Consider the following 20,428-nt stretch of genomic DNA (forward strand, 5'->3'; position numbering starts at 1 on the left):
ATTTCAAGACTATCGTTAGGTTAGTGGTACTATCGTTAGTATGCTTCCTGAGGAGTAAAAACAGGTCTGCAAGCAAGACAAGCGAACGACGAAATCGTAAAATAAAATAAAGAAAGCGTTCTCACACGTTCTGTTGTCAGTTGTTTTTTTTTGTGACAACAGTCTTGCACAGTGTGAGGTTAGTAGTTTGCACTACAGATGAAACTTACTTAATTGTGCAAAACGTATTTAAACACTAATCAGTTAATTGGAGCAGCGCCTTTTTTAAAAGTAGTGTATACTCGATATATCCCTTCAAAGCCACTTCATTGTGAATACATCGCAAATCTCTCCAGGCGCGCGCACACAAACACACAGACACACGTTCAAACACTCGAGCCTATATTAGGCTATATAAGTATATCTAAACAAACAAACACAAACAGCCACACTCACACATGCACTGTCACTGAATGCAAGACAGTGTCGTGGTAATTATCCATGGATGTTAACAATTAGTGTCCTTTGTATAATCAACGATAAGATACAGAAGACATATTCAACAACTCGCTGTATTTAACAAAAACCAAATAGACGTAAAAATAAAACAGCAAACGCTGATAACTGTAAAATCACTTGTATCATATTCAGATTTTAAAGTGATATTTGAAAGACTTTGCCAAAAAGAAAAGCAAAACAAAAGCAAGCCCAAACAAACAGATGTTGCAAGACAAAGTAGACCGAGTGGGTCATTAGGAAATCGAAAGACATACAGGTCTGCATCCTGTGGGACAGCCGATATTTTTTGTTTTCTTGTTTTGTTGAATCACAATAATAATGAAGTCAGTTTATACAGCGCTTCACCCCACCATCATAAGCTATCTCAAAGCGCTTAAAAAATAAAAACACAGACATAATACTAATAAATGGAAACTGGTCTCAAAGCAAAATGTTCATTGCGTTCCTGGTTAGTGTGGCCAATCGTGTTGAGATCAGGTGAATGCCATCAGCATAGATGCTTTCACTGTCTTTGTCATTGTATGCAATCTTCGATATGTCAAGAAAGCTCTGTAAAAGTAGGTGAACGCTATTATGACAGTTTTTGGAAGCTCAGTTCCAACCTCTGGTGGAGTGGCAGAACTTTCACTGAACAATCAGATCGTTCCATGAACACAACTCCTGGTAGAGCAACACGCCGACAATCATTGTATCCTAGCCTGTTGGTCAGACATAGCAGACCTGCAAGGCACGTTTGTGTAGTTTATATATATATACATCAACAGGAAGCCAGACTTTGTGGGGCTTCTTTTCCCTCTTGTCTTAGTGCTGGGAAGGGGGAAGAAAGTGATTTTTTTAGGGGGGTGGTAGTAGGCGGGAAAAGAAAGTCAGAATGACCACCTGTCCATCATGTACTAGTCAGGTAGTGATCCGTCGTAGTTAGGTAAGAGAATGATTGGAGTAAGGGTGTGGAATGTTTGACCAATCGCGAGCGGCAGGGATTCGGAGGTTGAGGGTCTAACACGGGTGGGCAATTAATTTTCCCAAGGGGCCGGATGAGAAACTGGAATGGTTCTAGAGGGCCGGATGAGAAACTGGGATGGTTCTAGAGGGCCGGACTAATATAGTTAACTCAGTTTTACCCAATACTGTATATATAGTATATTTACTGGTGGGCGGCCAGCGGGCGGGCCGGTCAGAGACAGGAGGCGGGCCGGATCCGGCCCGCGGGCCGGCGTTTGCCCAGGTCTGGTCTAACATCATGACGGTTGAGAAACCGAGGCTCTGGCACTTGACTCTCGATTTTGCCTTAATTATTTCGTCTACCTTATGCATTCACTCACCTGTCCGCCCCGAAACATCGTCAAAAATATAATTGACCACAAAAGCAATTATTTTCGTGCATTTCCTGTCACTCTACGGAATGTTCATGTGATATTGTTCTGGTAAGATTAAGACAAGTTATCTTTTTTTCAGGCTGCAAATGGATTCCATGTTGCTTTCTGATGTCTGACGATAAGCTGCTACACGTGAAAGGTAAGCGTCTGATACTTGAGGAAGTAAGCACTGACCATGGCCATGCGTGGACTGTCATTATTTTTACCTAAGCATCGGATGCTTTGCCAGGTGTGGAATGTGAAAGTATTCGCTCCGTCCGGACACCACAGATGCCGCTGTGTATGGAATGTAACGGTACCTCTTCCTTCTTTATTTTGCGTGCAACTCTTATAAAGATAACGACATGAGCAGAAGTGGTATTTTGAAGAGGACCGAGTTTATACCCGTCGAACTTCCTGGATTTCACGTAAGCCCACATGTGTACTTGGCTTAGAGTTTCACAGATGACTTTGTTTCCTATCCCAATCCATCCACCTCAGTCTGGTCGCCGCTTTCGCCAGTCCTTGCGAAACAAGTCGACGAGGTACGCGTCGCAAAAGAAGTCCTTACCGTCCTGCTGGGAGAGTTGGGCGTGCATCTTGAAGGGATGCAGGAAGACGTTCTTGGCGTTGTAGAAGTTTTGCGGGCGGTCACGGGCGGCGCTCCACAGGCTGCTGACACTCACGTGCAGCACTTGCCCACCTTTGACATCCAGGCCGCTGGCGATGACCGGCACGGCCAGCTCGATCAGCACCTGATGGCGCATGAAGTGGCGCGCTAAGGCCACGAAGTAGTCCCGCATGGTCTGCGGCACGTAGAAAAGGTCCACGGCGCGGTGCACCACTTTGCCTGCCATGTGGTTGGCACCGTAGTAGTTGCATACAAACCGGGTGGCGTCCTCAGTCGAAGGTCGAGCCCAGCTCCCTGACCCAGGCAGCTCCCTGGGCCGCGAGATGTTGCCGCGATGGAGCAAATCCGAGAAGGTTCTCTGGCCTTTCGTAGTCAGCCTCCAGGAGGCGCTAGCGTTGGTGCGGGAGGACAAACCATTGGAGTAGGAGGGGCAGACCAATCCTTTCTCTTGCTTGAGCAGCCCGCTGAGGGCCTCCAGCTCGGCCAGCGCGTGCACGACGCCAGGACGGCCATGTGGCTTGGACCACCAGTACCACTTCCAGTGGTGCTCGGCATTCGCAGCACGCTCCGTGGACGTGCCCTGTGGGATCCACATCGAGTCTAGCGGGAGGTCCCGCAGCGTCCACGTGCTCAGCAAAGTGTCGTCGCCGATCTGCAGGTAGCCTCTCACCCCCTGGTGGCAGAAAGCAGACAGTGTGTCAGGGTTTAAATCATAAAGGCAGCATGACAAAGGAGAGGGAGAGGTCCTCGACAACAAGTCCAATTGCTTATGTAAAGTCGTTATCGTTTTCTCTAAGCTTACCTGGAGGTTGATGCGGGCGGCGTTGGTTAGACACTCGTACATCAAGTACCAGGCCACGCTGAGACCCTCGATCAGTATCACGTGGTGCAGGGTTTGCTCCTCGATCATCTCCGTCACGTTTGGTATACAGTACACGATATGTCTAAGGAGAAGGATCATTCATGCCTTACAACATAAACAAATAATTTCGATATAAACTTCGTCCATTAAAGGCCAAAAGAGCTCCCAAAATGTTTGCAAATCATTGAGTTGCGCTCACTACAAAATGCCACTTCTTAAAATCTGAGTGAATAAACACTGTTCGTTCTCGAGATACAAGCCATGCACAGAAAACTGTGGCATCCCAAATGTTAACCGAAACACCTAAGTCACATGTGGTCCAAGCTGTCCTATTGGCTGAAACATATCCATGCAAACACTCCTGATGGCAGATTTTTTTATGGTAGGGTGTATTCTCTCGGTTTTTGGAAATACTATTAGCTCAGTCATTCGAAATATAACACTTAAATAGACTTTTAAGTAACCATTTTGTTTAAATCTTCAAAAAGGAAGGAAGGAAAATCGTGAAAGAAAAGAAGTTCTGTGAAAGAAAAGATTTACCAGTTGTGTGTCGTAGGCTAGCTTTCAAAAGTTGAATACATACAAGTTAGATATTTAAGATCGGACTGGGCTTACATGACAGATACCAGAAAAAGATGCAATTTACTTGAAGTAAGGTCTGTGCGTAGCTTCCAGGTAAGGCAGATTTTCCAGCAGAAACTTGTTGTAGTTGAAGACCACCACGAGCACGATGTCGTCGTAGACAGGCGAAGTCCACTGGGACACAGGCGGCAGGCTCTGGGCGCTGTCACTGCCTTTGCACGCAGCTTGAAGCGGCTGGACCAGCTCGGTCTGAAGAAAAAGCTTTGTGGCTTGTCTCCCACTACCCAGACTGAACTTCAGACTACCCAGGGCTACCGTAACTTCACCAGTCTTTCGGACCCCACGCCATGCACGGGTGACACGAGCAGGTTCTGTAAGTCCAGCAGCCTTCAGGTCGCTCAGCCACGTGACCACGATCTGCAGGTCGCCGCAGTCCAGGTCGTCCAGCGTGCACAGCACCTTGGCCAAATCCGCAAAGCACTCGGAGAAAGAAGCCTGATTGCGGCACACCCAGCGGTTCACATCCTCTTCCAGCTTGTGCAGGTGTGTGCCCAACATACCTGGCAGGCGGACACGCCGCGGTCTGACTGTGGTCGTCACGCGGTAGAAGCCTGCGAAGGCGTCGAGCTCCCTGAACATGCGCTGGGTCATGACCTGGCGGATGACCCGGCACCGCAGGGATAGTGTCCGACAGGGAAACAGCAGGCCCCAGAAGGCCTTCTGGTGATACATGGTGAAATGGGAGATAGCTGACGAGTAGGTCTCGTGACCTATGAACACAGGAGGCGCCGACGAGTCGAAACTGTTAAGAAAGAAAGGAGAAAAGTGAAGGAGTAATTTTCAAGCCATCGTACATGTGACTCGCCTTCTTCCCGTCATGCACGCCAGACCACACAGCCCATACCTCAATATTTACTACAATAACTACCACAAAGACTGTCACTACCGACATAGACTCTTGTGTTTTTATTCAAAGTTTGACACGCCTGTAATCACTTTTTATCAGTACGAATTATTTTGAGGGGAAACCGAACGACTATATTGACTGCATGCAACTATAAATTATATGTATCGGGTGTCGATATATGACCTCGCATCTGTTGGTCAGCGAGTCTCTTGTCCAGGATATACAGGAGGATGCACATAGCAACACCTGATGGAAACCCACGCACCTCATGTCGCTGGGGTCCAGCTCCCCACCAGCGACAAACTGCTCTCGTTGAACCATGTCGTGGGCGCCGTCGCTGAGGCCGTGCTTGACCAGCACGTTGGTGAAGTCGCGCAGGACGTACTGGCGGGAGTTCCAGGACGAGGTGAAGTTCCGGGACTCGTGCCGAGCGCGCGATACTGCACCCCACGCGCCGAAGTGCTCGTATGGGTTGAAGTGGCGGGTGGCGTTGTACAACAGCCCCGTTGCCGTCGTCGAGTCCAGGCTGAGGATCTGCAGGGCATCGCTGGAGGCTGCCAGACAGTCCGAGTCCAGGAGCTGCTCAGCCCCCTGAGTGATGGCCCACAGGTACGCCTTGTTTAGCTGCCACGCCACCTTCTCCAGCGGTGAGGGCTTCTTGCGGGTAGCAGGAGGGGCGGGGTTAAAAACTGTGCACAGTGGTGAGCTAGTCACAACAAAAATAATAAACTAACTTCAAGACAAAGAAGCGTTTGCCACTTGTTAAATTGTTTATAAAGCAGGCGAGCGTATGTTTTAAAGAAATGTGTTCGCTCCCCTGACAAGTTGCAGTTTTTGCTTTGCTTCACATACCCTGCCCCTCCCGACTCATGAATTCCCTCAACCCCCGTTCGTTTATATCCACGTTTGGTTCTCTATTCTCCATTGTTAAACAAAATGAAAAAGCAATGTTTTAAATTCATATTTGAGCGCAGTATGATATATAGAATTCTACAAATTTACACGATCTTTTGTGAAAATGAACAAAGGAAATTCGTTAGAAAATGCAGTATTATTTTTAATGAACATGAGAGTTGACGAGAGATTTTAAAAAGCGCAAATGACAGGTGCTCAGTGACAAAACACAAAAGAAACAACATCTTCATATGCGTGGATAAGCCACGTCCCTAGGTTTGTGGCAAAGCCGGATGGAGAAAATCAACTAGCGACCATCCCATCCTTGCCCAAGACCATACCACCCGGCCAAGAACTGTTCCGGGTACACATGTACTCACACACAACCGGAGGGCGGTGTATCGCGTCCTACAACCAGAACTTTCCAGTCCGGAGGGAACATTTGACGGGAGGGACAATCTTTGCTGGAAAAATCCACCACAATCCAGTTTCCGTGAGGCTCCTTCGACGTGGAATTCCTGAGGTACACACAAAAGTAAGGGTGAGGCAAGATCACCATGTTGGTTATGAATGAATTATCTTTGGGTGTATTTCTCCAATAACTAAATTATGCAGAATTCCTACTTCCATGGTGTACTCTTTAAAAAAAAATCCAGCAAGCTGACCCTTAGCACCTTCAGCTCCCTGAGGCCAAGTTCCGCTACTATTTAATCAAATTCTTGTGATCTGATTCGTGGATGGTGGTGTGTGAGTGAGTCTTTGTGTACGTGCACTGGGCTGGTGCGTGCGTATTGACTGACGTGCCCATCCAGCATTGGGACACTTGTTTGTTCAGGACTAGGGTACTTGTTTATCAGGGGAGTCAAAAGGTGGTGGACGACTTACCTGCTGCTCCCCGAGGAAACTGCTGCCGACGTTGGCTGCGCCCTCTTGTTGCTGGCTGCACCACCTTTGACCCCTGCCCTCGGGAAACCATCGCCTGTACCCGCAGGGAGGTTATCCTTCCGCTCGGGTTGCTGGACCTGGCCAGACGTACCCCGGTTACCGACACGGCCCGGCGTCAAGTCGATGAGAGACTTGACGTCAGAGTACCCGTCCTGCAGCTCCACGTTCACGTCTGCCTTGCTTCTGGTCAGCAGACTCAGGCCACCCAGGAAGAACTCGGTAGAGACCAACAGCACCAGCACTAGCATGATCACTGGCCACGCCCTGCGCATCTCTGCCGTGCATCATCATCATCATTATTATCATCATCATCGTCGTCGTCGTCGTCGTCGTCATCATGACAGACTTTTAAAACATCAAACCTTAAACTCAGGTGATGGATTATATAAGTTCAAATTTCTCGTGTTTATCTTTGCCGTCACCAGAGTCAGAAAACAGTTTTGTGTTAGAGGCCTAAGCGAAGTCGTCAGTACAGTCAGTGCATGTAACAATGTAACAAAGGTTAATAAAAGGTTAAGTGCCAGAGGATTACACGCATAAATATAGCGAGGATTATTTGACTTGGCCGAGGGTGTTCGTGTTGATCCGTGTTTTTTTGTAAAAGCGCTTTGAGCGCGCGTCACTGGTGGTGGTGGCGACAGATATTCATCAACTGAGTTACTACTGCTAGTCTATAGAACTTACTGCAGCAACAGACTGACATGGATTTCCTGGGCGTTGTCATTTTCCAACCTGAATAAGATCACAAAGAAAGATTTAGTCATTAAAAATAAGCTGTTCTTTAGCCTTTTAAATCATCTTTTTCTCTCACTCACACCCTCCACACACATAATTACAATATATGTTATTGTTAACATATTAAACATATTAATATTTTTCAGGTGTTGCAACCAGAGTAGATACACGATAGTAGTCACTCAAGAAAACAAGTGAGATAAACTACAAGGTTTGTGCAAGTTAACCCTCGTTAACATATTTTCCCAATTTGTGTAATGGAGGTGTACCAAACACTTACTCAACTAAAAGAAACAAACACAAGAGGGCCCCGAAAACATTGACAACAAAATTTTAAAACTCAACATCAGCCATCGCAAAAACTCTGAAGTGGCAGACGATTTTCAAGCAGACGGGATTGGGCACAAATCCAGAGAATGCTGAAAAGGTGTTAAAATGTCTCCATGTTGATTCGCACAGAATCCATCTGGAGCCTTGCTAATCTTTACTCACATAAACTCCTCCTCTTCTTATTGTTTACACACTGACAATAAATAACCTATCATTTTCCCAGCACATCTCTGCCACAAACACAACTGCAAAAGTATTTCCTATAAAATCCACCAGCTGATGGTTATTACATTTCTGAGATCCTCACTCCAAAACACTTGTGTATACAACTCAACCACGAATTCTCCGCTGTACTCTTGGATGTTGTCTACTCATTGTTTCTGTTATCTGTCTTTACCTCTACCTCCCTCTACTGTTCCCTGTGACTAAGGTGATCTTGAGTTGTGCTTATACCACTTCAGCTCGCGTCTTTTCACGGTAGACAGGAAGTAAGGCCTAATTAATTATTGGCCTAATTATTCTTTCGTACGTCCGCCTAAGTGGTGTTTTTTTGTTTTGTTTTGTTTTTTTGTAGAAAATCCTGTGGCATTTTTTCTCCATTGACCGTACACAAGGTAATAGGGTTTGCTCGTGTTTACGTGTGTGTCCACGTGCGTGCAAAACCACTCTCACGGGCGACATGTTGAGTGAGGCTCACGACAGGTGTGTCGTTATATTTGCCTACCTGAGTGAATAAGTGATCAGGCGACAAGAGAAAGAATCTACCCTACAGGGCTCCCAACTTTTACAACCCAAACACCGTATGAATTAAACACGAAAATATTAATAGTTTCCTAAATATGATTGTGCTTTATCTGTCATTAACATTTTTCAACTATTTCATTTGTTGGTTTGACATTGGGCCTTATAAAAGGCGATTTCTTCCCTTTGCGCCTCATAAGATACGAATGGGTCATTCAGCCCCAAACTGAGGTCTGATAAGGTGAAATGGAAAAAGAAATTGCTCCTGTGGGACAGGACCCTAGACGCAATGTATAAACAAAACAATAATCGTGTGACACACACACACAAACTTCAACATCCAACTCTCCTCATCGCAACCAACCACAACAGAACACAAGTGGTGTCTCATGCCAGGTATTTAATAAAATGTAAGTAAAGCATTAAATAAAATGAAATTCTCAAGGTAAGCAGGTGAGAAACTGTGCACGTGGTCAGAAGAACACCTACAGTCAATGCACGCACCTGGATGACATTCATGTTCGTGACCTTTGACCTAGTTGCTTGGTGAGGCTGCGTGCAAAACAGGATGCAAATACACGAATGATAGAAGAAAAGTCCCAAAATCGTTGTTCAGCCGAACCGACAGATCAACTCGATGTTTTTGTGTCTCGGTTAATGTATGCTTCAGAACATAAATCAGTCTGACGTATATTCCGTTTCGAGGATAGTAGTAGAAAAAAAAAGATGGTAGACTATGAAATACCCTCCACCCATACTGAGAGAGAGAGAGAGCATAAAAGAATTTGCATACAAGGCAGCAAAGCAGACAGAGAATTCAGTGGTGCACAGGAAAGATCTGTATAATGAACTATAAATGGGGTTCAACAAGAACATGTTGTTCACTCGGAGAGTTGTTGTCATTAAAAACCAACGAAGATAAACCTGCTGGCATGCAGTCTGATTTGTGTCCGGATGCTAGTTTTATGTTCAAAACATTTTCCCACAGTGATTAAAAATCAGCCGGATCTCTCGCTTTCTTTCATTCCATAGAACTGAACGACAAACGTCCTGGCGATGTTCACACTGTAAGTCACCCATCCCATTCCTCCGTCCTCCCTCTCCGCCCAACCCGTCACCCTTTCCACTACCTTGCATGTGTTACGTGCTTGACAGTGACAAATATGTGACTCCTCCCACCTGTGATATTTGTGGAGGCTGCGACAAGACCTCGTTCCCTTACAAACTGAGCAAGACCTACAGGGATGTAGCGAAAACAAGTTGAAAGCTGGTTGAAAAAGACTGGTTGTAGGAACTGGAAGACTGATACGGACAGGCAGTCTACTCAATTAAGTTAGATGAAAAGTTTTTATAGATCCCTGAATTCAATTTTTGGTGCAAGAGCTAGCAACCACAACAAGGAGATGAAGTAAAAGGAATGCATTAAGAACATAATTATTTTCTCAAAGGTTACAGAGCTTATCAAGTGGTGACATAACACGCTCAAAAACTTCTTCAATATCACTTATTAATGTCTCGAACACCAAATCTCAAGGAGAAACACTTATGTCGAGAAGTACAATAAAGATAAGCTTCACACCTGTAACCATAAACCAGCCAACAAATACAGAAAGACAAAAAGCGATGTTAGGAAAAGGATGAAGGCAGATAAGGAAAATTGACAGAGAAGAGATGATGCGAGACGGACGAAGAGGGTAGCCGGGAGGGTGGGTGGCTGACGGGAGGGCAACAAGAGGGCCTATCAGTTGCGTTAAGCCCTCACTAATACTGGTCAGCAGAAGACAGAAATGATCATCTTCTCACAGAAAAAAATGAATATTTAACCGATGGATTGAATATGGCAACGACTTGTACAACCTCCCACTGGAGACACACACCAACATCCTCGAAGGACAACGAAGGCGCATGAAGGATGGACATCATCACTGACGAGAGCAAAGTTAAAAAGCAACACAAACGCCCAGCGAAAATTACTAGAAATACAGCATAAAGCATCACAAAACATATTCCGGTGGTATTTTATGAAGAAGAGGCAAGAAAAATATTATTAATCTTTCTTTCTTAAGAGAAAACAGGAAGTGATGAAAGGGTAGCATTTCTAAAACTAGTGTCGTCTGCATACGCTGAATTCGAAAAGATGCCATCCTCGGTAAAAGAAAACAAAAGAAGAGAGACCAGGACACAATGTGCTGTTGCTGAAAGTTCTCTTCAACATTCAGATGATGTTTGTATACATTGTCATATCCTAGAGATACCGTCTACAAACGCCAGTGGATTCACTTTGTTCAGGGATCTGCACACACATAGTTCTTCAGAATATCAGATAACATGTTTTTGTTTCTGTTCTTTTGTAGCTAGGTCTTCTTTCTGGGATTCTCAACCTTCAGCTATTCGGAAAAATCCTTTCAAAGACAACCCAAAAGTATAGCTGGAACCGTTATAGATAGGTTAGTGTAACGGACCTGCTGGAGCAATGGATGTTTTACAGACGCTACCACTACTTGCATAAACACAATCAAGAAAACACTAAGTGTTATGAAATAAGATAAACGATAAATAAATAAAACACACAACAATTTACCATCATTGAACTATTTTTGAATTGCTGTATCAGTACTCTCAATGATTTTATTGAGTCATGTGGATAAAGTATTTCTTGTAACCCAATCCTTTCTCCCCTCCGTAATAAATTTTTCGTTTCGAATATAATTTTTTGCTAGAATTATTAGAGATTTCGTAGTGGATAAATCAACACTGTGTCTTTGTCGTCTTCGCACTGCATGACACAATCCTGCAGCTTAGGTTCATAATGAACTCTGACCCAGCTGTCCTTACGACTCCCCGTCTACTCGACAAAGATGGCGAACACCACTTTCTGGACTTCGTTTGCCTGAGCACACAAGGGCGGTCACTCTTTATGCTTCGATCATGGAAAGACGGAGGGGAGGGTCGCCGAACAAAACCTTTCTCTTTTCAGGGCTTAGGAGGGGCTGGATGGCTGAATGGCTGGATGGCTGAACTGGCTTGTCTGTAATACCCTGTGACGCCCTGCGGTGAGGTCCAGTTTCTATACTCTGCCCGCTCCCTCTCCTCCCCACAATCACAAACCCTACATTCACGGTCTCAGCCATTCACGGGCCAACTCAAGCACAGCGAGGAAAGTAAGCCAGATAGATGTGTTTGACACACACGATGACAAAGTGCCGGTCCACAGCTGACACCGAACCCTTTGTCTGCTGACACGAAGTGCGCGGGCATGAATGCCAAGTGGCACAGGGCTGACAGGGAGAAAGTGTTTGTATATCTCCAGACTTCTTTTGGATTTTGGTCATTTTTCCACATCATCAAATGTCCAAATGTTGGCCGGTCGCTCGATGTTTTGCTCGTCCTTTTCACTTTAATAACAGGTGCGATTTTTTAAAATCAGAAAATAGGAGAAGGGGTGTCTGATTAAGCAGCTGCTATATTTAGGAATTTCCCATTATCTTTTGTTTGGTTGTTTGTTTGTTATTTTATAAATTTTGGTGTTCTGCTTTAACAATTCTAACATGATATCAGAAGAAGAAAGTTATCAATTAAAAGCAGTTGCCATTAATAATAATGTCAATAACATTGTGTTTCTAGAGAGACTGTGGCGCTGCTAGGAATTCTGCTGGTGTCCTACATCGCATGTCACTCGCGTATTCTTTCCACATAACACAAACAACTGCCTTTAGGCTGTCTAAACACAAATATAACTACTGAACAAATTAAAAAAGAAAAACCAGACAAATTATTAATGCCTATATGCACAAACTCTACTCAAAGCCTCAGGGGTCACTGCACAAAGGCACGAGAGCCCCTGAGTTATGGTAGGAATGTGAATTTTATAGAATTTTATAGAAAGATATATGGAGTTTACAAAGCCAAGAGAAGATAAATACTAAATTTCATATACCCAGGTCTTCACAGGCGCTCTGGCATCTGAGGTATCCAAAATTGAGATGAAATCCAGCACACAGTAGTTGAGTAAAAGACAAAGCAGATATTAACAGATCCAGGGAGAACCACACACTGTTGGAGCCAGTAACTACACACGGCAGTTACCAGTTGGGGGAAAAACCCACAGTCGCCCCTGGAATAGTAGAGAGGTTAAAGGTATCCAACACAGCAAGTACAGAATCTACACCGTGTCACTCCGCATGTCTCCCGATCTGTCTCTCCCATCATCATAAGTCCCTCCATGCATCCTTCCAGCCTCCCTTAATTATTCGCTGTCACCCGAAAGATGTTCTCCTCGGAAAGACATGCGACGAGATATAAAATAAAACAATTCCACATCCAGCAAAACAATCCACCCAGCAAACCACCCCTCTCCCTCCCCACCACGATTACAAGGGAGAAACTGATCTGAACACATTTGTCTTCCCTTCGCGGCACACACCTCCGTCACACCTGCGCAGCTCTTACTTCAACCACCGACTCCACAAACACCTGTTGACATCTTTAGTACGGCTATAAATAGTGTCTGAGAGACTTTTAAGACAGTTCAGATAGCAGTCACACACAAAACACATTGCAGAATGACATACAGCAATAAGAGTTTGCGAAAAAAGAAGCTGACCTGCAGTTGCTGGCAATAGGATGCAGTAAACAGCAAAATGTCACACTAATAAGTCCACTGATGGACATTAGAATTACATCGAGCAATGTTTTCTCAACATTCACTGGTGAAGGACTTACTCCAGCTCGGTCACTATTTTGAGACTAAGGTGACACAGTTACTGGTAGCAGAACAGAGAAGAAAGAAAAAAAAGTAGGAGGGGAAAAAAAAAGAAATAAAAATGATCTCTGCCAGATGCCCATGGTTTACCTTCTTCGACTATCTTTAGGAGTGGTTTTGATATTTACAATGCCAACTCACCTCCATGAAATCTCTCGTCCGTGTTAAATCTGAGTAAACAGAATAATATTTTTTTTGATGACGTTGATAAACTGACAAAAACACCCAGGGAAAAAAATTATAGCTGAGTATGGGGTGAAAATTATCAGCGAGGACAACAATTAAAAAACTCTGTGTGTGTGTTGTACACAGGTGATTCATGCTAGGTAACGAAAGGTGAGATACTATTGCTCTCTAGAAAACGCCCAGCCCCTTATCTTGTGTCACCCCCGTGTTGTAACATTAATCCAGGTTGTCCGGGCCCAGCCTATCGAGAAAAAGAACACAAGAGAGCACAGCGAGCTACATTGTCACAGTGTCGCATCAAAAGTAACGGTAAAATTTTGAGGAAACAAAAATAATTTATTTTCTCATAAGGTAAATGTTCTTCGCGAACGACGAAATGGAAAATGAGATGAGATGTAAGCAAATGAAAGACACGGTGACAAGTATGGTTGACAAAGAAATTGTGTCTTACCGCAGATTGTGTTATATCCAAGAAATTGAGATTGAATACTTGTACATTCCTGTGTATCCTGTTTTTACATCCGAGCACCCGGGTGGAATGGCCGGACGCCATAGCTACCGACAGGTGGACACATAGCGCTGCACAGGTAGAAGCGACTACTGCCCTACCTTCACACCGGCGGAGCTACCTTACAGGTAGTTGTCCTCATGAATATTCATTGCCAAGTGGATCTTGCCCCCTGCTATCTCTCCGTGTTTCCGTTTATGACAATGAATTGCCACAGGCCAACGAAAATCATACAGACACTACACAACTACACTGGCATTCTTACAGCGAGAGGGAAAACAAGAAAATAATTTTAAGCCCGATTCAGCTGCGGTGTGTGGCACCTGGTGTAGTGTTTTTTATCTTAATTTACTGTTACTTCGGTATCCTCGTGTCTCGAATATCTATTGTAGAAGCGTATCCATGTCCATGATTATCATCTGTTAACAGTCTTTAGTTGATAGCCGTAACTGGATTTTATAGTTGGAACATTTGCAGTTTGAACCCCTGCTTTCTTTGTTGTTTAGCATTCGCTCATGCCTGCTTTCCTAACTGTTCGTTCTTACATCTCAAGTAGTCTTTGTGGATTCACTGCATTTGAGAGTAGATAGTCCAGACTAGAACAATGTCTGTCGCTAGATGCTAGACACTATAAACTTTGGAAACTTTCTCCTGTTTTCCGTGTGATGATGGTTAGGGTGAGTTGAAACTAAGGGAAATGATTCAGCTATGAAAAGCATGCCTTTTATGGCCCCCAAACTCCCTCACGTTTCCGGACGCCAGACACAGGGCCGGCCACATTTTGTCTTTAATGTCTTTGCTTTGCATTTTCCCGACTCCCCCGCCATCATGTCTCCAAGTCCCTGTGTTTGTGTCACTGACTCCTGTGTCGTTGTCAGTCTGTAGCATGCTTGTGTATCCGTGTTTTAGTCTTGCAATTACATGTTTACTTTAAAAATTTTTGGAGTTTAATAATAATAATACAGACCAACAAACACAGGGAGACACGTTCGCAGACAACATAAACACACAAGTGACAGCCATCTCTAAACACCGAGTAATACCTTTTCCTCTCTTCCTCTCCCTCTCTCTCTCCTGATTAACGAGCTGCGTTATTTCTTAAGAGAAAAATTTTATTTTACAGCAACATCTTTTTTTTAAAATTCAAGCTGTGGCAGGTATTCAGACACATTTTAACAGAAAACGCTTAAAGAAATTCTCTTTTTATAAAAGAATTGCCACAAAGAGACAAGCAAAACAATCTTTGCTAGTAACCTGTACACAAAATACCTCTATAGTACAATCATATTAACTAACAAACAAGAAATGTCAAAGTACAAGTCACAATAGGTAATTAAAATATATGTTAGAAGGCTTGATCGCTCTTCTGGAACACAGACCGTTCGTCCCATGTCTGCAAAGCACGGATGACATATCATCGGAGACAATCGCCAGTTAATCATTTGCAACGGTCGACGACATAAACACAGGAAGACGCCAGACTCAAAAGCTTCAGCTCCCACCCCTATCTAACCACCCCTCTACACAATCCACTATCGCATATAGGCTGAATCTTGTTTACGAAGCTACAAAACATTTCTGCGAGGTGATTTATGTCAATGTTGTTATCTCAGTCTATGATCTGAGTTTCTAATATTTTTGTCTTTGGTCTTTCGAAAAGGAGGAGCTTAAGATGTTTAAAATAACAAACATTATTTTGTGTGTTGATATTACTAATTATGCACGAACTTTGACGGATTAGAAACAAGGTCTATTAAAGTTTGCATGTGTCATTGACTGGACACGAATGGTTTGGATTTTGGAATATTTGTAGTTAATGGCGACACCTGTTCCGCTGTCCTGGATTCACCTTTCAGTTGAGTTACCTGGCTGTAAGCTTTGATGAACTGTAAGCTGACTGCCACACACCTTCACCCTTATCACAAATATACATCCATATCCGTGTTCCCTTTTTTTTTTTTTTTTTTTTTTTATCTTTCGACCGACACGGCTCAACGAGAAGGTGTGTTCAACATGTCCCGACAGGTCACTTCGCGTGTCACACCTCAAGATTTTACACCCAATGGAAGTCGTTAAAAAAAAAAAAAAAAAAGAAGATCTAGCACGATATTGCAGGATATTTGCAAGTTTACCTGCACTGACACTGCGACTGGTTGACCTACGGACCGCCATGCGATGACATGTTTCTAAGGACCTCGTCAAGCGAGGCGGTCTCCACAAAGACGCCGCCAGACCGCGGAGTCGAGCTGAATAGTCGCGGCAGAGACACACAAAGCCTGGCATGGATGAAAAGAGTGTAGAAGGTGGCGAGAAGCTTTATTCTTCATGCAAACCTCTTGAGCATGGCGTCTTGAATGAGACTGGACGAGAAGAAAGAAAGGCGACAAAAGGTGAGCGCTGCGCGCGCTGGAAGCACTGGTTTGCGTAAACAAGTAGCACTGATGTCACCGAGGGCTTGCTCCTTTCACCTGGCTGACGTCAATGCGTCCACCTCTGACCGCCTGGCAATGCAGTTGGCATGTGACCGACTGTATGGGCACCTGTACCGCCCAGTAATGAGGGTCGGTTTGTCTGCTAAGCCCGCAGCTCAGGTGGGTTGATTAATCTAACAACAAGTAAGGCCGTAGTTGCTTTGACCTCAAGGTGAAGCAGATCAGATTATCTGACCTGCTTGGATTACGCAGATCGGTTAATCTGACCGGATCATTGCCCACATCAATTCTTACAGCTAAGGTATTGAAGATAAACTGTTCTGCGCATGGATTTCAACAATGAGTCCATGGGTAATCAAACAGCAATATTTGTTTCGATTTTTTTTTCTCGTAGTTGTAATTGTGAATTTTGTTTTGCTTGGTTTAAAATAAAACATGCTTCTTTGTCTCGGGTATAGCAGGTGAGTCAGATCACATACTGGGTGTTGCTGACCACCCGCTCCCTCGCGCCAAATGAAAACGTCTTAAGATAAATGACTTTTTTTCAGGTCACGTGATCCTATACTACCCTAGGATGAGCTGTTATCTTTCAATGGAAGCGTTGACGGTATAACAGCAATATTTCTATCTAGCTTTTATTTTAACGTAGTTCCAGCAAACTCTTCAAGTTCAAAGCAGATCACGACGAAAATTGTGTTGGCACTTGAGTAGCTCAAGACAGGAGTCTGACCACCAGTCTGGCTGGACAGGGGCAGCCGTCCCCTGTTCTGGTTCGTTAGCAGGCCGAGAGTGCAGTGCATCGTCATGATTTCAGGTACGCCTCGTTGACTGTCGAAAAGAAAAATAAAAACGAGTTTGGGTTACACTGGAAAAACCCACTACGATAGCAGCTTACGTGAGTAATGATGACGGCAATGATGGTGGTGATGATGACGACGATGATGATGTCGTATGTCGTTTATCGTGTCATTCTATGTAAGTTGTACGTTATATATGTTATTGGAGAGTGAAGGCTACTCACCTTGATAGAACATCTCTCTCTCCATCGAACACAGTCTCGACTGGCAGGAAGCAGAGGAAATGAAGACATTTATCAAATGTTAATGATCAAAATGTCAATGAAGCTCATCAAGCATGCGCACACATCTGAACATCGTCACACACTCATGTCAGCATCTGCACACGCATCTACCCTTAATCACCACCACACATATACCCTTCATCGCCACCACACATCACATTTACCCTTAAGCACCACCACACATCACATTTACCCTTAATCACCACCACACATCTACCCTTAATACCCTTGTCCTGATATACCCTTAGTTTCTGGCTCGGCGTACAACACCAATATCTCTCCCCCTGCTCAGTCTCCATTTTCCTCCTTTGGTGTCCCGTGATTTTAAATCCTTCTTCATGTCGTCCCCATATCTTATCCCAATCATTTTTTTTTTCTTTATCTGTTTCTGTTTATGCTTCCTTCAAGTCGCTGCACTCCTCCCCTCCCAACCTTTCCTCCTTCGTGCTCACACCCATTCCTGTTGTATTAAGATAAACAGACGCAATCAGCCAGCATGTACCCGTTTCTTCATGTTGATGTTGGTCCTCACCACCCGATGGTTCAGGGGCATGATCGGTCTGGCGTTCACAGCCACCCGCAGCTCGGCCTGGTTCTCTCGTCCGTTGTACAGCACGCGCAGCGACGACAGCTGCAGACGACACATTATCAGCAAGTTGTTTTTTTTTTCCTGAACGATTTATCTCGACGGAATAGAATAAAAAGAAATTTGCTTTTAAAAACTGTTTATTTTGACTGGATGTCGTAAAAAAAAAAAAAAAAAGAAAAAAGAAACCTTTGATCTCGGCTGGATAAACTGGAATGCGATTTCGCACTCCCCCTCCCAGTCTTTGATCTTGGGTGGATGAACCAAAAAATGAAGGTTGTGTGCGAGTGTAGAGTGTGTATGTAAGTGCTGAGGTGTGTGTGTGGGTAGAATTTGTGGAGTGTGTGTGTGTGGAAGGTGTGTGAGTGTAGAGGTGCGTGGTGTGTACGGGCGGAGTGTGTGTGTGGAGGGTTGTGTGTGTGTGTGAAAGAGAAGAGAAATGTCACAGGCTCCTCCCAAGTTTTCATAGCCCCTTCCTCCTTGTCCCGGTAATGTTATTGCGGTAATCACAGCCAATCGTAACCTGCCAAGAATTCAATACTTCGATCCCTCTAGTCAAGGGCCACAACCCTGGCAGTTTTCTTTATGCGATGTTTACGATCGTCAACAAACATTTCGTTGGGATCTATGAGCGGAAAGAATTGCGAACAGTTGCCTCGCTTTTAATTCTACGCCTCACAAATCAAGCCCGTGGGAGCCGGATTCAAACTTAAGTAATCAGCGCCCCCTGTGCTCACCCCCCTTCCTTGTGCTCACCCCCCACTTCCCTGTGCTCGAGATTGAAACAAAAAAATAAAAAGGAAAAGAAACAACTCCAACATCGGATTGTGAAGCAGGCTGAACCCAGGGTTGCGATTCAAGGGAGGGAATGGGGTGGGAGGGGACGAACAGGGGAGAGAATGATTCGGTGCTTGGGTCGACGAGACATCGTCCAAAGCGTGGAGAGTAGCGGGAGGCTAACGTGAGGTCCCCTTATCGATCTTTTCCTTAGGAAGACTTCGTCGACGGGGAGCTACGGAGAGGGGGTGAAGAGAAGTGTGGGTAGCGGGTGTGGGGGGAGAGGGAAGTCAGTGGGTGGGGAACGTGTAAGGGAGGGAAGAAGGGTGATAAGGGGAAGTAGAAGATAGAGACATGCTGAGTGTTGTCTCAGCGCGAGCTGGTCACATGGTGCCTGCCCTCCCACCCATCTTCGTTCCCCACTTTACCTCCCACAACTCGTCTCCCCTCCCTACACCCATGTCTGTAGCTTCTCGCCGCTGTACCCCTCCCCAATCCGCCTCCCCACCCATCTCTCGCTATATCCGAGAGCTCTTGAGCAGCGCCAAGGGCCGTTATGTCCACTTGGCGGTGTGCTAGTGTTACACCTCTCGGCCCGCACTTGATACAGGCAGGAAATTGGGATCTCTTGTCTCCGGTGATACGCGGGTCTCCTCACTGATGCGCCGCTTACCTTGTCCACAGGCGCTACATTTGCCGACAACTGGCGCCCCCTGGTTTTGCCTTCATTGATTTAATCGGGTGGACTCCTGCAGCATACTCTACGAGAGCCGTGCACACACACTTACACGCGTGCGCACACACAACCACAAAAAGACTCCCCCCACCCTGTCCCTCTTAAGATACGAACCATGAACTGTTTCAGATGCAGCCCGAAACTTCAGCGCTCACAATCACAGTTTAACTGATTTACAAATACGTTAACAATCCTACTAGAGTCCAAGCCACCCGGTCCATTTTCCTGTACATGTAGTCTCTATTCTTTATGATAGCTCCGCGTACAAAAATTGTCCCCGAATACGGACACGTTTTTCAGCTGTGCGAAATCACCTCAAGGTGGAAGCACTTTTCCACTACATCAACCAATCAACCAGTAAGATCGAGCTGTTATTGTTTTCCTATTTTAGAGAAGCGATCATGAGGATGGGGGGCACTACTTTCTCTACTTTTCCTCCTTACCCCATCCTCTACCCTCCAACCCCTAAATTTCACTAAGGACATGAGTGTGGCTGCTTCCACGTGTCTGTGCACGTGCTGAGATGTGAGGGCGGGTACACTGTGTAAGGTTTGAACATAAGAAATCGCTGTTTCGTGTAAGTCCTGAACTATTCTGATGCTTTTATATGCGGCGAACTCTGTAACGTGTGCTCAAGTAGGTAATTTATTTATTTTGCATGCAGAAAATTATTTACGGGTATGTCAGATGTGACGAGAGCAATGAAGGGTGTTATATAGGCGCAGCAAGGGTTTTTGTTACTCGTAATCCCTGAACCTTTACTTAACGAAATCTGGAATCTTATTTAGGGATGGCAGTGGGCGGGGAAAGGAGTGTGTCGGGGTGTGGACGGTGTAGTCGTGGGTTGGTGGTGGTGGTGAGGGGTGGTGATGCAGTCGTG

At 45.0% G+C, this 20,428-nt stretch overlaps 2 protein-coding genes across 4 annotated transcripts in view; both read right to left on the bottom strand.

Moving 5' to 3' along the window:
• Positions 1–532: 532 nt before the first annotated feature.
• LOC112559986 lies at positions 533–14,168 on the bottom strand. The gene is made up of 8 exons (XM_025231522.1): positions 13,880–14,168; positions 7,359–7,406; positions 6,615–6,948; positions 6,110–6,247; positions 5,101–5,541; positions 3,993–4,730; positions 3,287–3,428; positions 533–3,157 (listed from the first exon to the last, which is right to left on the bottom strand). The coding sequence occupies exons 2-8, from the start codon at positions 7,396–7,398 to the stop codon at positions 2,351–2,353; spliced, it is 2,640 nt and encodes an 879-aa protein (XP_025087307.1). The 5' UTR covers positions 7,399–7,406; positions 13,880–14,168; the 3' UTR covers positions 533–2,350.
• Positions 14,169–15,908: 1,740 nt separating this feature from the next.
• Positions 15,909–20,428, bottom strand: part of LOC112560528 (putative carbonic anhydrase-like protein 1) — a 43,314-nt gene continuing 38,794 nt past the window's right edge. For all 3 annotated transcript variants that reach the window (XM_025232448.1, XM_025232447.1, XM_025232446.1), the window contains 3 exons: positions 17,952–18,080; positions 17,390–17,429; positions 15,909–17,196 (listed from right to left, as the gene is read on the bottom strand). In XM_025232448.1, coding sequence (XP_025088233.1) covers positions 17,171–17,196; positions 17,390–17,429; positions 17,952–18,080 — 195 coding nt within the window. In that variant the 3' untranslated portion in view covers positions 15,909–17,170. The remainder of the gene's footprint in view (positions 17,197–17,389; positions 17,430–17,951; positions 18,081–20,428) is intronic.

Source organism: Pomacea canaliculata, linkage group LG3 (genome assembly GCF_003073045.1).
Source record: "Pomacea canaliculata isolate SZHN2017 linkage group LG3, ASM307304v1, whole genome shotgun sequence".
NCBI lineage: Eukaryota > Metazoa > Mollusca > Gastropoda > Architaenioglossa > Ampullariidae > Pomacea > Pomacea canaliculata.